Consider the following 12,342-nt stretch of genomic DNA (forward strand, 5'->3'; position numbering starts at 1 on the left):
CTAAAGATAGCTGGAGATCAAGAACACGTTTCTCGAACTGATTTTTCTTTTTTCCTTAACGATAATCAATTAACGAAGTCTATTCGTTCAAAGAGCACTACGAGTACGCTATTGTGTTTCTTACCTTTTGCTTTCTTTTTTCTTCTTTGGCAAAACGAGTTTGCGCCCCTAAGGCTTCGGAAAAAAGCATGCCAGTGTAATTAATCAGTGGAACTCATCACAGTAACAAAAATATAAAAGTGAAATAGAACCTACACGCATTCAGGCCCTCTTCTACAATTCATTGCTACAGTCTCCTCTCTACCTGCAATCTGACAATGTGTCAGATCACATGCCAAGCGTTGGAGTGGTTTTGCTTGATGTTGTACGGGGCTATCATTGACGGCAGGTCGATTCATGAACGAAGTTGAGCAGCTTCAGTTCTATGTCACATCAAGACTCTTTACTTCCTTGCTACAATTGCTCCTCATCTCTCTCTGAGAGGCCGTGGCACAGAGTAATCGGCCCTTTGATCTCCCCCAGTATATGTTGCTCAATGCTTCATTATGGCCACCAGCTGGCCTTGAGTGTCTAGGAGTGACATATATTACCCCGATTGGAGACAGGTACTCGTTGGTAGGTACTTGAACTGTCTTTGTTACTAGTACTTTTCAGCGAGTCGAGAAACAAAACGAAGGGGCCATGTCTGGGGTCTCGAGGAGTCACAAATTTTCAAATCGTCAAAGAGTTGAAGGTGAAATAAATCTGTATTAGTCTCATAAAATAGCTTGGCCATGAGAAGATGATTGAAAGAAACGAAAGTCGCAACAGCTTAATGATGTTTTGCACCCTTCTAACTGAAACCTGGCTGATCAAGATGCCATTCCGAGCCGCTCTCCCACGACAACCCTGCCAGTTCCTGGACCCGTCTTCAGCCTTGATATCAGCCTGGCGCCTGTGCCGCAGGGCCAAGCCGGAACAGTGAACGAACTTCCCATTGGATGTTACCCCAGGAAATCAGGAACCGAAAAGCTGGTATCGTTGGTTCAGAGAGCAATCACATATCATACACGTGCCGCGATGATCCGGGTTAGACCGTCGGATCAACAGGGCGGCGAGAGGCTGCAGCAAAGGCAAACCGGCGATTCGGGACAACTGCCCGGGGGACCGGCCGGATATAACGACTTAGATGTTCATCTCAATGGCGGTGAGCCCCGGATCTTGGACTCCCGGTCATGTTTGACGGAAGGTAGTCGACCTTCCCCATCATCAAAACGCGATAGATGGAGCACAAAACCGCGAAGATAGTGGCTAGAGAACGGATTCTCATGGGCCTCGGCTCAGCCCAGCAGGCGACTCATGGACACGCCTAGGCTCGGGAACTAAGAGGGGATGCCTTCAGTGCCCTGCCCTCGTTAACCGTCTCGAACATGGCCAGCGAGGGCTTGCTAGTCCTGCCGGGTGTTGTCGAATATCTTAGCCAGCCACTCAGCGACAAGGATCAATGGTATGCGGGGAAAGAGCGGTCCCGGTCGATTTCGTTATCTTGGCCTCGTCCTCTTTCAACGCCTCGCTAGACTCCACAACATCTTATCTGAGCTATCGCGACATCCCCAAATCTCAGTTACTTAACGAACAGGTGGGACCAAGGCTTCTGCGATACCATTGTCAGCATGGATAGAACTTGACAGACCAAGGTAGGAAAGCCTGGAGCTCCTCGATGTCGTTCACCCCAACTTGCCATGAACAGAAATGGCATTGAGGCACATGCCAGACATGCAGTTCAGTCGGTATCCCACTTCTCACTTCCGCTCACACGCGTCCCCAGCGGCACGCAATTCCCAGAGGGTGGGCAAAGCTCCGGGTCGAGGCCAACGGCGACCTATCCCAGACTTCCAAAGATTGGCTGCTGCAAAGAACGAACAAGCTGCCAAAAGCCAGGCTTGCAGTGCCGAACGGCGGCCAAGGCCCGAATCGGGTCTTGGTGGCGGGCGCGTACGGAGCTGTGAGCAGAGAAAGGGCCCTTGCAATATGCAATATGCAGCTGCAAGTGCAAATATGTGTGCGCAAGTTCGCAACTTCTGGGGCCCTCCGCCCCTTCTGTCATGTCGCCATCGGACATCCAATAGCCACGGGACCACGCCGTAGAGACGAATCATTGAGGTTCTCGACTGACAGGCTTGCTCCGGGCTTTTGAATTCGAGCTTCCTTTTCTCGGATATCGGGGGAATATGATATGCCTTGGCCTGCTGGAGAAGGAAGATGGATCATGTGCCGTTGGTCCGGTCTAGGTCGTATTATATAGATAACCTGTTTGCTCTTCTCTCAATGATGAGTGCACTATTTGACAGGCTCCGGTCTTCTGGGCTTGCATCTTTTAAGTCGGCAATTGCTTCTGGATCATCAAACGACAACACTGGTGTCTCGTAAGAGAATAATCCATTCAGCCCATCCAACAAAAGTAAACAGAAGCATATTACCTGTATTAGGTAATCTGGTAAGTCTCAACTTCCGTGCGGCGGGTTGCTTCTTGCCCATTTGGAAGCGGCGACTAACACGGCGATTTCTGCAGGAGCTTCCGAGTTCACGGAGGAAGGGACGAACTGCTGCACCTGCGCCTTCCGCCCTCCACCGGCCTGCCCTCCTGCCACTTTGGACGGCGAAGCTACGATCTGATTCTAAGGTGCAACTTTGCGATTTCAACCTCACCTCATCCAAAGGCTGCCTCCTAAACATCTCGAAAGAAGGCAACGGCACATTCACCACCCCTCTCTGTCGGCTTCGCACGCAAGTCAAAGCCAAAGCCGCGGTGTGCGCAATTCCCTCACCTTGCAAGCATCCAACGAATCAGACACAGTCGCCGGTACCTAGACCCCGAGCCTTGGGGTGCTGCACCGCTGCTGCATGCTGCCTCGGACGCCGAAATCGCTCACCCGCTCTTTTCGTACATCCTCTGTATACACGGGCAGACTGCCGTGCTCAGTCTTCGTCACCCACCGCTCTGGCAGTCTGGCAGTCTGGATCTTGTCTTCATCATTCATGTGATAATTGAGACACGGCGACGATCTCCCTCTACCGGTCGACCGGGTATCCATAATTCGTTTGATCTTCTTTTGCGGATGAACAGCAGCGATCCCAATTACACCAGGCATCAAGTTGCGGATTAGCGCTACGGCCCAACGGCTGCGACTCTCTACGGACACTCAATTGAGTCAACTCTGCCTCGACGACGGCGGCCTACGGTCTACCCCTCTGTAAGGAGTCCTTCGTAATCTGTGCGAATATTCGTCCTTCGAATTTGACTCTGCACTCTCGGAGAAGCCCCGATCGACCTGAACTCGCCTGGCCCTGTCTCCAGGCTTCGTCCCGAAATCCCAGTAGTTCTTCACTAGGCTTGCAAGTCGAAAGGGAGAATCTGCCCGGAAACCCAGCGGAAACATTCGTCACAATTCATCCACGTTGCTTTGTTTCTCGCTCTTAACCGCCGATCTTCTCACCAGGCAGTTACTCTGCAAAAGAAGGTTCAGAGGATTCCGTTGCCGGTGCTAGGCGGAATCCACCGACCGGGACGGGGACAAGTTGCAACAAGTCCGCACCCGCTACCACGTTACGCTATCGGCACTGCACCCCAACAGGCAGGACGTAACACACGCGACAGACAGCCTGCACCGCACCATTGACAGCTGCTGCGGAATCTGGGCAATCTGCTGCAGACAAATCGCCCAGCTGGCTGTAAGGGAAGGTCCCCCCACGCTCTGGGAATCTTCCCAGAAGACATATCGAGGGCAACGTCATTATCTCCGACAAGCACGAGATTCTGTTCCATATACTTTGATCCCTTGGCTACACTCTCAGCCAGTCTTCACCAGTCGCCCGCCGTCTTTTATAGCATCGTTTCGCCGTTGTGGCACGCGACAGAAAAGCGCACACCACTGAACGGTTCGGATCAGCAACGGGTCACGGCGTGTCACCGCGAGCTAGAAACGACACCATTGACCACACAAATCACAAGTGACAGAGCCAGCTTGCACGGACAGAACGGGACGAAACAAGACAGGCGTCACGGCAAAATAGACCTTGCAGTCATTCGACAGGATTCGATATACGTACGTAACCAACGTAGGCCATCGCCGACAAGACGCCGCGGTGAAATTTGATCCATCTATCCCCTCGGTACCATTTGTCTGCGGGAACCGAGAAGAGGCGAGACGGGGCGAAGCGACGGAACACCAAACAAGGGATCCGGCTCATCACAGTCTCTCAGACAAGGGCCCGGACCTTGACCGTAGTGACCGTACCGACACCCTGCTCGATTTACCGCGAAGAAAGACCGGCCGGAAGCTTGACAACAAACGGAACTAAATGAGGCGGCACAAGAGCCAATTCCACCAGCACCGTCCTATCCTGTCTTGCAGCGATCTTTGGCCCTCTCATTTAATAACGGCTACTGCGTTGGTCCTTGGGCCAGGACGAGAGCGAGGCAAACACGACTCTTGTTCAGCTCGGCGGCTTTCCCATCCAACCCAAGCGCAAATTCAAGCCAGCCAACCAGGGCCTGTCAGTTATCCGTCATTCCACTGACCCCAGTCCCGTCCCCACCGGGGAACAAGCGGCCGGTATCCCGCCGTCTCAAGATTTCAGAAAGAACCTGGTCCAGGTTCTAGAAGGACGGGGCAAGCTCCGGCGCACTTGACTCTTGCTTGCCTTCTGGGCTCCTCCAGCAGGACGAGGTAATTATCCGTACCTCTGTCCGGACACTGTCGAGATATTTGGGCCAACCCGCCGAATTCTCGGCGAGGCGGGCAGCACTCATATTACTGACGCAAACTGTGGCCACCGGGTTTTTGATTTCTACCAAGTGCGGATACCGTATCTGAGTACTCTAGGGACACAGTTACGTGACTACGAAGATACAGCCTGACTAAGGGCACAACCGAACAAAGAGGAGCGATTTGCCAGCAGTCTCCATTGCCCACCCGAAATCAGCGCGGCCCGGTCCACTCCATTACCAAGAGGATCAACAGTCGACACAAAGCACCCAAACGTCAAAAAACAGGGGCCAGCGTCTTTTTTTTCTCTTCGCTCTGGTCACCGAGGGCCCGCACGTCCTCGCCCGTCAGAAATCAACTTCACTTGAAAACTCAAGGTTCACGCCCTCATCCAACTTGCTGTATTCTGCCACCCATACGGATACGATAGATTGACTGCACTCTACCGGGGGCCTGGTTCCCGGTGCTCTCCCTTGAGTCCCTTCACCGTCCTGCTCCCAAAGGAGTTTGCACTTGCAGGCGTCTCTCAGACCCTTGGCTTGCCGTAGCAAGGGTCAACGGCAAAGGAGAGGCAACAAACCAACGAGGGCCGCTGACTTCACAGGTCGAGGGCATACTGTTTGGGGATCACTTGTCCGGCCGACTTTGTTATTGTCGGACCTGCTTTCCCATTTGTCTGTCAAGCCTTGTTCTAGTCCGTCATCGAGTCTCAGGTGCGAAAGAGGCAGACCCGACGGCACAGAGCCGAAGTTTGAGGCAGAGACATTGGAACAAAAGAACGGCAGGGCCAGGAGTTGGGCCAAGTACACCGAGTGCCCCGCGAACAAAGAACCTAAGGGGAAAAGAAACACGATTGAGGGGGTTGGGTTGGAGAATTACAGCGCCGGGCGTCCCGACGAGCTGGATCGGGGGCTGAGCGAGGCGTTTGCTGGCCTTATTCTTTGGTGTGTGGGAAATGCCCACTTGTGCAGCCACACTCGTTCTTCAACAGCTGCTGGGTTGCCGCCGAGTGGTCAACGTGAGAAAAGAGCAGGGACAGCACCCATTACGTCCTCGACATTGACGCCATCGTGGGAGACGGTCGACCAACAACCAAGTTTTGAGCTGCTCAAGTGCTGGCTTGGTCTAATTGCTCACCGAACCCCAGTCTTGCCGTCCTAGTGGCTCCTGTCAGGCCGGAGCTAGCAAGCTGAAGAGGAGACTCGTGGAGTTGTGACGAGTCCGCCTAGGAAACAAGTGGGAAGCTTGGACGACACAGGCTCAAACCAAACAAGACAACAAACCAAGCAAATCAAACAAACGCAGTGGCGGGCAAAGAGGCCAGGCACAAATACGTGCAAAGTGCCGTCATCCATCGGGATTGTTGAGGAATCGGACACTGGCAGAAGAGGGCTAGTGTTCGTTTTCACTGTCATTGGCAAGACGGACGGCGCACCAACACAGGCAACGCGGGCCAGAGGTGAAGCCTCCGACGTGGATCACCTTGTCGGCGGGTCACACAACACGATCCCACGCAACAGTAAACGAACGACACGGGCCAATTGGAGACCAGAGAAAGGCACTCCCCTTGCGATTCCCTCCATTGCCCTGGCTGGGGAACATTGGTAATTTGGTACCGTCCAAACGGGTTTCCCCTGCCGGTGCGGATACCCGAGAGGCCTGTCGACGGCGTCTTCCCTGCCCTGTCTTGCCTTGCTAGTCAGCTTGCTGGCTGGCGGCGCTGGCATCATTCCTGAGTCTGGGTTGTTTGCCGCGCAAAGGCCTCTGCGACCCCGAATCGCCAATCCGCGATAAACAAGAGGCACAGAACAGCAAGCGACAGAGCCGGCATACACGAGCTCTCGTCCTCGTCCTCTTTGGGTTATCAGATAGCCGGAGGTCTAGCTTCTGCTAAGCTACCCATCTTGGTATCTAGTGCTGTCGAGCTGGGACGACTTGAGACGCGGCGCCGGACGGGACTACAAACCTTCGTGGATTTCGGTGCTAGCTCATCAGCATTGTCTAGCGCATTAGCTAGCAGAGCACCACATACCTACTGCACAGCGAGAGCGCGACGGCGAGGCAAGCAAGCCAAGCAGCATTCAACACTACACTAACAATCGCCATCAAGCAGCTTCCAACTAGCGTCCAGTGCTACCCTTCCCTTCCCGTCACCGAGGCCGGGAGTGCCAGGGCCATCCACTGCGACCTGTCCAGTCAGGTCAGGATCGGTTCTGTGGTTCAGTACACTGACTGCTCTGTGCCCTTTGGTTGGCAACGGACCAAGGACGGGAGAGACTTGGGCGCCCTGCGACTACGACTGCACGACTGCGACGTGGTACCTGCAGTCGACCAAAGTACCCTCGCCCACTCCTCCGTACGGCGAGCGAGCGACGCAAGGTGCTGCAAGGTACAAGGCGGCCAAACGAACCTGTGGTGGACCCCGTACCGATCCCCGTTCGGTCCCTAGCAAGCCCAGCAGCCAGTTACGTCTGGTCAGCGTGGTGTTTGTGTGTGTGTGTGTGTGTGTGTGTACTATGTATGTGTGAGTTTGTGTGAGTTTGTTCCCTCATTTTTCTTATTTTACTTTATTTTCCTTTCTTGTGATAATTCCCGCCCCGTGTGTGCGTGTAGCAGACGAAGACGCACAAGTCCAAGGCCAAGGGAAAGAAGAAGCAGAGACGAAGAATAAGCAGACGCAAGAGCTAGTGCAACGTCCAAGTTCAAGTCCTTAACCTGGTCTTTTCCTTCTCTTTTCTCTCTCATCGTCATTGCTCCGTCTTTTGACCTTGGTCGCGCGCGAGAGACAGAGAGACTGGAAGCCCAAGGACCAAGAGAGCGGCAAGTCGCTCGTCTATTTGGACCGTCTGGTTCCAGAGTCCTGAATCGGTGAAATCCTGACGGACTCTCTTTCTGTTAAACTGGATTTGGAACCGCGGAAGGCGACCCGACTTGCTCTTGGTTACTTGGTCACTCTTCCTCATCCATCTCCGTTATCCATTCCCACGTTCCATTTTCCCATTTTCCCTCATTTTCCAATTTCTCTTCCCCCCACCCCCCACTACCCCCTGACCCTCGCCGCGGCCGGGTGTCAGTGTGTACCTTGCCCAACTCAACTTTACCTGCCTGTTCCTCCTACTTGACCCTATCCCCGTGCTCCCTGCTAGGTGTTGCTGCAAGGTACGTACAGACCAGTACGCTAAGTCATGCATCCTTGCCTTTTGGTTTTGTCTGCCACTTTGCATCTGTTATGTACTCCGTACCTTATGTTCGGAGTATCTTTACGGAGTATCTGGACGCAGTAGTGTAGGTACAGACACAGACAGACATGACAGGGAGAGAGGAGAAAGAAGAACAGAAAGATGGGAGCACGAGTACCGTAGTGCCGCTCTCAGTGCCAGTGCCACCACCACGGGAGCCACGAGGACTATCCGTCTCTGGTTTCTTTGCTTTCAAAAAGTACCGAACCGTTCTGTAAGTACATGACGGTTGTATTAACTCTTTGAGGCGATGCCAAATTAAAGAAAAACATATCCTTCCTGGTTTCCTTCCCCCCCCTTTTCCCCGTTCCCTTCCGCTTCCTTTCCCACCCGGGTGCTTCTCTTCCCCTCCACCGGACAGACAGACACACATACACAGTAGACACAAACACACCCCTCCCCCTCCCCTCCCATCCATGACTTCCCCCCCCTTTCCACCTGGTACATCACATCCACCATCATCTCCCCCCCAGCTGCAAGGTCGCAGCAGAAACTGGAATGGAACCGAACTGAATTGAACACACCCCAAAGGCCCAAATCCAGGAAAGCAAGCAAGCAACAAGCACAAGCACAAGCAGCCGCCAATCCCCCTCCTGTCCCGCGCTCTCTCTGCCTCCTTTCCACTGCTCCCACTCCCAAGAGTCTCTCTCCCACAATCCACAAGCAGTTTGCGGATCCCCAAACCCCCCTCCACTCCCCTCCCCCCCCCGTCCATTCGAGCTGGAGCTCCCACCTGCGAGTTGGGTCTCGTTGTCGTCTTCCCGGCCCCAGAGAGGGCAGGGCAGACATGAGGATCCAAGACACGAAGAGAGGACCCGACTGACCCAACTGACCAGAGCCACAACCACACGCACAACCGGGTCCCAAGCCCAAGGGCCCCAGAAATCCGCCGCTCCTCCTGACGAAGCACTCGTGGATGCGGAAGATTCTGCAAACATGTCCCAATACATGTACACCAGCTTCGCCCCCGTCCCTCCCATTCTTTCTCGCATCGAGTCGACCAGGCCAAAGACTGCGACTGCAACCTTGACCCCAAACAACACCACCAAAAGCAAACAACACACGGCGGCGGTTGGTGCTAGTGCTGGTACTCGTGCTGGTGCTGCAACTACGGATACCACTACTCCTGCATCTGCCAATACAACTCTGTCATCAACAACATCAACAAAACCCCCCGCCGCCGCACCACCTACCCCGTCTTCTTCGTCCTTCTTCTCAAAGGCCAATCCGGCCGATTCTTCGCGTATACCGTCGCGCCAACCATCATCATCAACAACCAATTCTCACTTTGGTCACCACCACCACCCCGCAACCCGTCTTCAGCACATTCGCACTTCGTCATCCTCATCGGCGTCCCGCTCCTCGCACGAGACATCAATCACACCCACCTCGACAACCCTCTCGACTGTGTCGCCTATCGACCCGCGCGATCCCGCTTCGCCAGCGTCTCCAAAGAAGCACAAGCACCATAGCTCGTTACAAGAGAGCCGCGTTGGTGCCGACCACACTCCTCGCATCCGGGCGCCGGCGCGCCTCCGCAAGGAAAGCGGCAGCTTAAGCTCGTACGCGAGACACGCTCTCGCATCGCCCCCATCCCACATTGGCCTCACTGCGAATGAGCTAAAACATGTCGCCATGCTCGTCGACACGGACACATCGGGCCGTCACCTCACTGCCGGCAAGGCCGGTGCAATTCCCTTCTCTCGTACCGACAGTCTATCGTCGGCGGCTCCCTCAACGGCCTCCATGTCGACCCGCACAATGACGTCCTCCGACCCCACGACAAACTCCTTCGATGCCTCCCGCCCGTACTGCTTGCGCAATGGCCGCACATATCTGTCTGACCCGTCACTGGCATACCCATTGCCGGTTGACCTGAGCGAGATCCATCGCCAGTCACTGCGCACACTGTTGCTCATTCAGTTATTTGGATCGCCCATTTGCTCCACAGCCTTTGCCAGCAAGCCGCCTGGCCGCGTTCTCGAGGTTGCGTGCGGCTCCGGATTCTGGAGTCAATCTTGTCACCGGTATTTCGCACAACGAGGCCACCCCGATATTCACTTCACTGGCATGGATATTGGGCCAATGGGCCAGAATGCGGGAGACGTATCGCGCGATATGAAATGGCGATTCATGCAGCACGACCTTCGCAACTTCCCCTGGCCGTTTGCCGATGGCGAGTTTGACTTGGTCATGGTCAAGGATTTGAGTCTGGTAGTGACGTCGCCGCACGCACTACAAAACGCAATTGAAGAATACCATCGTATCTTGCGCCCGGGTGGCACTTTGGAATTCTGGGACAGCGACCACCAGATCCGTATGTTGCGGCCCCACGCAGCGCCACAGTCCGGCAATACCGAAGACACTGCCACCGTCGCCTCGCTTGGCGCGTATCCCATCTCGGCCAAGACCCCTCTGAGCGCGCCGCTGAATAACTTTCTCGTCGAGTACAACAGCTGGGTCCATCGCGCACTAGAGTCCCGCAACCTGAGTCCCGTGCCATGCACTCTCATTGGCCCTATGCTTATCCAGGAATCCGAGGAGCTGACCGACATACAAAGCAAGCGCCTAGCGATCCCACTTTCTGAAGTTCGCTGGGAGCGTGAGGGCGTCGGCGGTGTCGTGACCAAGGACGGCAAGTCGTTCATCAACTCGGGCAAGGGCAAAGGTAAAGACAAACCGGACGAGCAGAAGAAGACGTTGACCGAGGCCCAGGCGGCGCTTCGCCGCACGGCCTTGATGACCGTCGTACAGCAGATCCAGAGCCTGGAGCCGATCTTGCGCGAGGTTAGCGGCAAGAGCCAGGACGAATGGGACGGCTGGCTAGGCAAGATGATGAACGATCTCATGAGGGAGAATGGCACGAGCTGGGGCGAGTGTTTGGAAGTCGGTGCCTGGTGGGCACGCAAGAGGGAGCGATGAAGGGCAGCATGACGACGTTATGGCGGACGGAAAAGAAGGAGTTTTTGCATTCGCGTTTTGCGGCGACGTCTATTGGACTCTATGGGAATGATGGGGCCCTCACATCGGTTTACGCCTGCGCCCAAACCAAGACGTCCGTCACATCACGCCCCTGGGACGTACCGCTTCCTCAGCGCCCGATATCGCTTGAGATAATACCTGTTGCGCGATTAGCATTATGCCGAGTCGAGTGCGAAGCAGCGCCAACGGCAACGATGGCAGAATACAGTTTACCAGAAACAAGAAACAAAAAGGGATGGCGAAAAGGGACAAGGCAGGAAGGAAAGAGGGAAGGAATACGGGGGGAAAGGTCAGAGATCCAGTTCATCGAGATACCCCATCATCATCATCATCATCTACTACCCCATCATCTACATTTATACATATCCTGTCACATCATTCATCATAGCTATACAACATCTACATCCCCCCCTGTATGACCTTTTTATGCCTGATCCCGTGCCTTAAGTGACAATGATGAGACCATGGAGTGACTGGAGGACTGTAATGTGTAGCAGAATGTGACTTGATGCTGCAAACTTGCATGGAGTGACTTGGTTTTCAGATCAGGACGAAGCAGGCAATTTGCAGGTCATGAGAAGGATGGGCTTGGCTGAGCAACGTAAAGACTGAGGGGCAGGAGCTGGCCGTAGAGGTTGACGTTGCTCCTTACGTCAACTTGAAAAAAGGCGAAGTACTCCAGCTGTGACAATATGGGAAGGGGGGAGATGGAGTGATGGAAGGCGTGTTGCTCATGAGATGTGTTGGGTTCGTTGCCAACAGAGGAGACATCTCGAGATGAGTGGAGGATTGAGGCGTGGAAGAGGGGGTATCATCATATCTTCGGGTTGTGATGGTGAGACCTGTATGTACAACTTTGTGGATAGGCTATGAGGGTAAGGAGGTGAGGCGAGCTTTGCTCCGGTACAGGACGCCTCGGGTATGTGATTGCGCGCGTTTTGGAGGGAATGCGCTTGCTCTGTATGCCGTCTTGTTCTTGGGGAGAAGTAAAGGAGAGGGGGTGGAGGGCAAGCGATGAGGGCGATCATAGTGGAATAGGTCGATTGGGAAGGATATGTGCGTAGGACACGAGCGGTGACGCTAGCTGCGGTCCCGGTATGTCGCTTGAGGGCACCCATTCCGACGTGTTTGCCTTACCGGAAAAGAAGAGTATCGCATGTAATAATACCAAAGAATGGGCAAAAGTCGTGATGGTCGGTGAGATGAAGAGATGGGGTGTAAATCGCGGACACCAGGGGATGCTTGGCTCAACTTACAATGCTTCGATTTCTGTGCGTTGTTAAGTCAGTCTTGTTGGTTCTGCTGGTTTTGTTCTCTATGAGCTGGCAGTATTGCTATGGGAGTATTTCTTGCAAAGGGGTAGAGAAGCAGGA

At 54.3% G+C, this 12,342-nt stretch overlaps 3 protein-coding genes across 3 annotated transcripts; 2 read left to right on the forward strand and 1 right to left on the reverse strand.

The window, feature by feature from the left end:
* Positions 1–869: 869 nt before the first annotated feature.
* BDP55DRAFT_681677 (uncharacterized protein) lies at positions 870–2,699 on the forward strand. Its single transcript, XM_060576216.1, has 2 exons — positions 870–2,476; positions 2,552–2,699. Exon 1 carries the CDS (start codon positions 1,732–1,734, stop codon positions 2,125–2,127), a length of 396 nt encoding a protein of 131 aa, XP_060423534.1. The 5' UTR covers positions 870–1,731; the 3' UTR covers positions 2,128–2,476; positions 2,552–2,699.
* Positions 2,700–7,851: 5,152 nt separating this feature from the next.
* BDP55DRAFT_374602 (uncharacterized protein) lies at positions 7,852–8,812 on the reverse strand. Its single transcript, XM_060567125.1, has one exon. The coding sequence runs from the start codon at positions 8,700–8,702 to the stop codon at positions 7,992–7,994; it is 711 nt and encodes a 236-aa protein (XP_060423535.1). The 5' UTR covers positions 8,703–8,812; the 3' UTR covers positions 7,852–7,991.
* Positions 8,813–9,604: 792 nt separating this feature from the next.
* BDP55DRAFT_564478 (uncharacterized protein) lies at positions 9,605–10,909 on the forward strand (the record flags this gene model as incomplete). Its single annotated transcript, XM_060570337.1, has 1 exon — positions 9,605–10,909. A coding segment is annotated over one exon (1,305 nt), but the record flags the coding sequence as incomplete, so codon positions are not given.
* Between the last annotated feature and the right edge of the window lie 1,433 nt (positions 10,910–12,342).

This window comes from Colletotrichum godetiae (assembly GCF_030913485.1).
Source record: "Colletotrichum godetiae strain CBS 193.32 chromosome Unknown BDP55scaffold_69, whole genome shotgun sequence".
Taxonomy (NCBI): domain Eukaryota; kingdom Fungi; phylum Ascomycota; class Sordariomycetes; order Glomerellales; family Glomerellaceae; genus Colletotrichum; species Colletotrichum godetiae.

Bases quoted from the DNA above. Each gene is read 5' to 3' on its own strand.
- BDP55DRAFT_681677 (XM_060576216.1), top strand. From the start codon at position 1,732: ATGGCATTGAGGCACATGCCAGACATGCAGTTCAGTCGGTATCCCACT.
- BDP55DRAFT_374602 (XM_060567125.1), bottom strand. From the start codon at position 8,702: ATGGACGGGGGGGGGAGGGGAGTGGAGGGGGGTTTGGGGATCCGCAAA.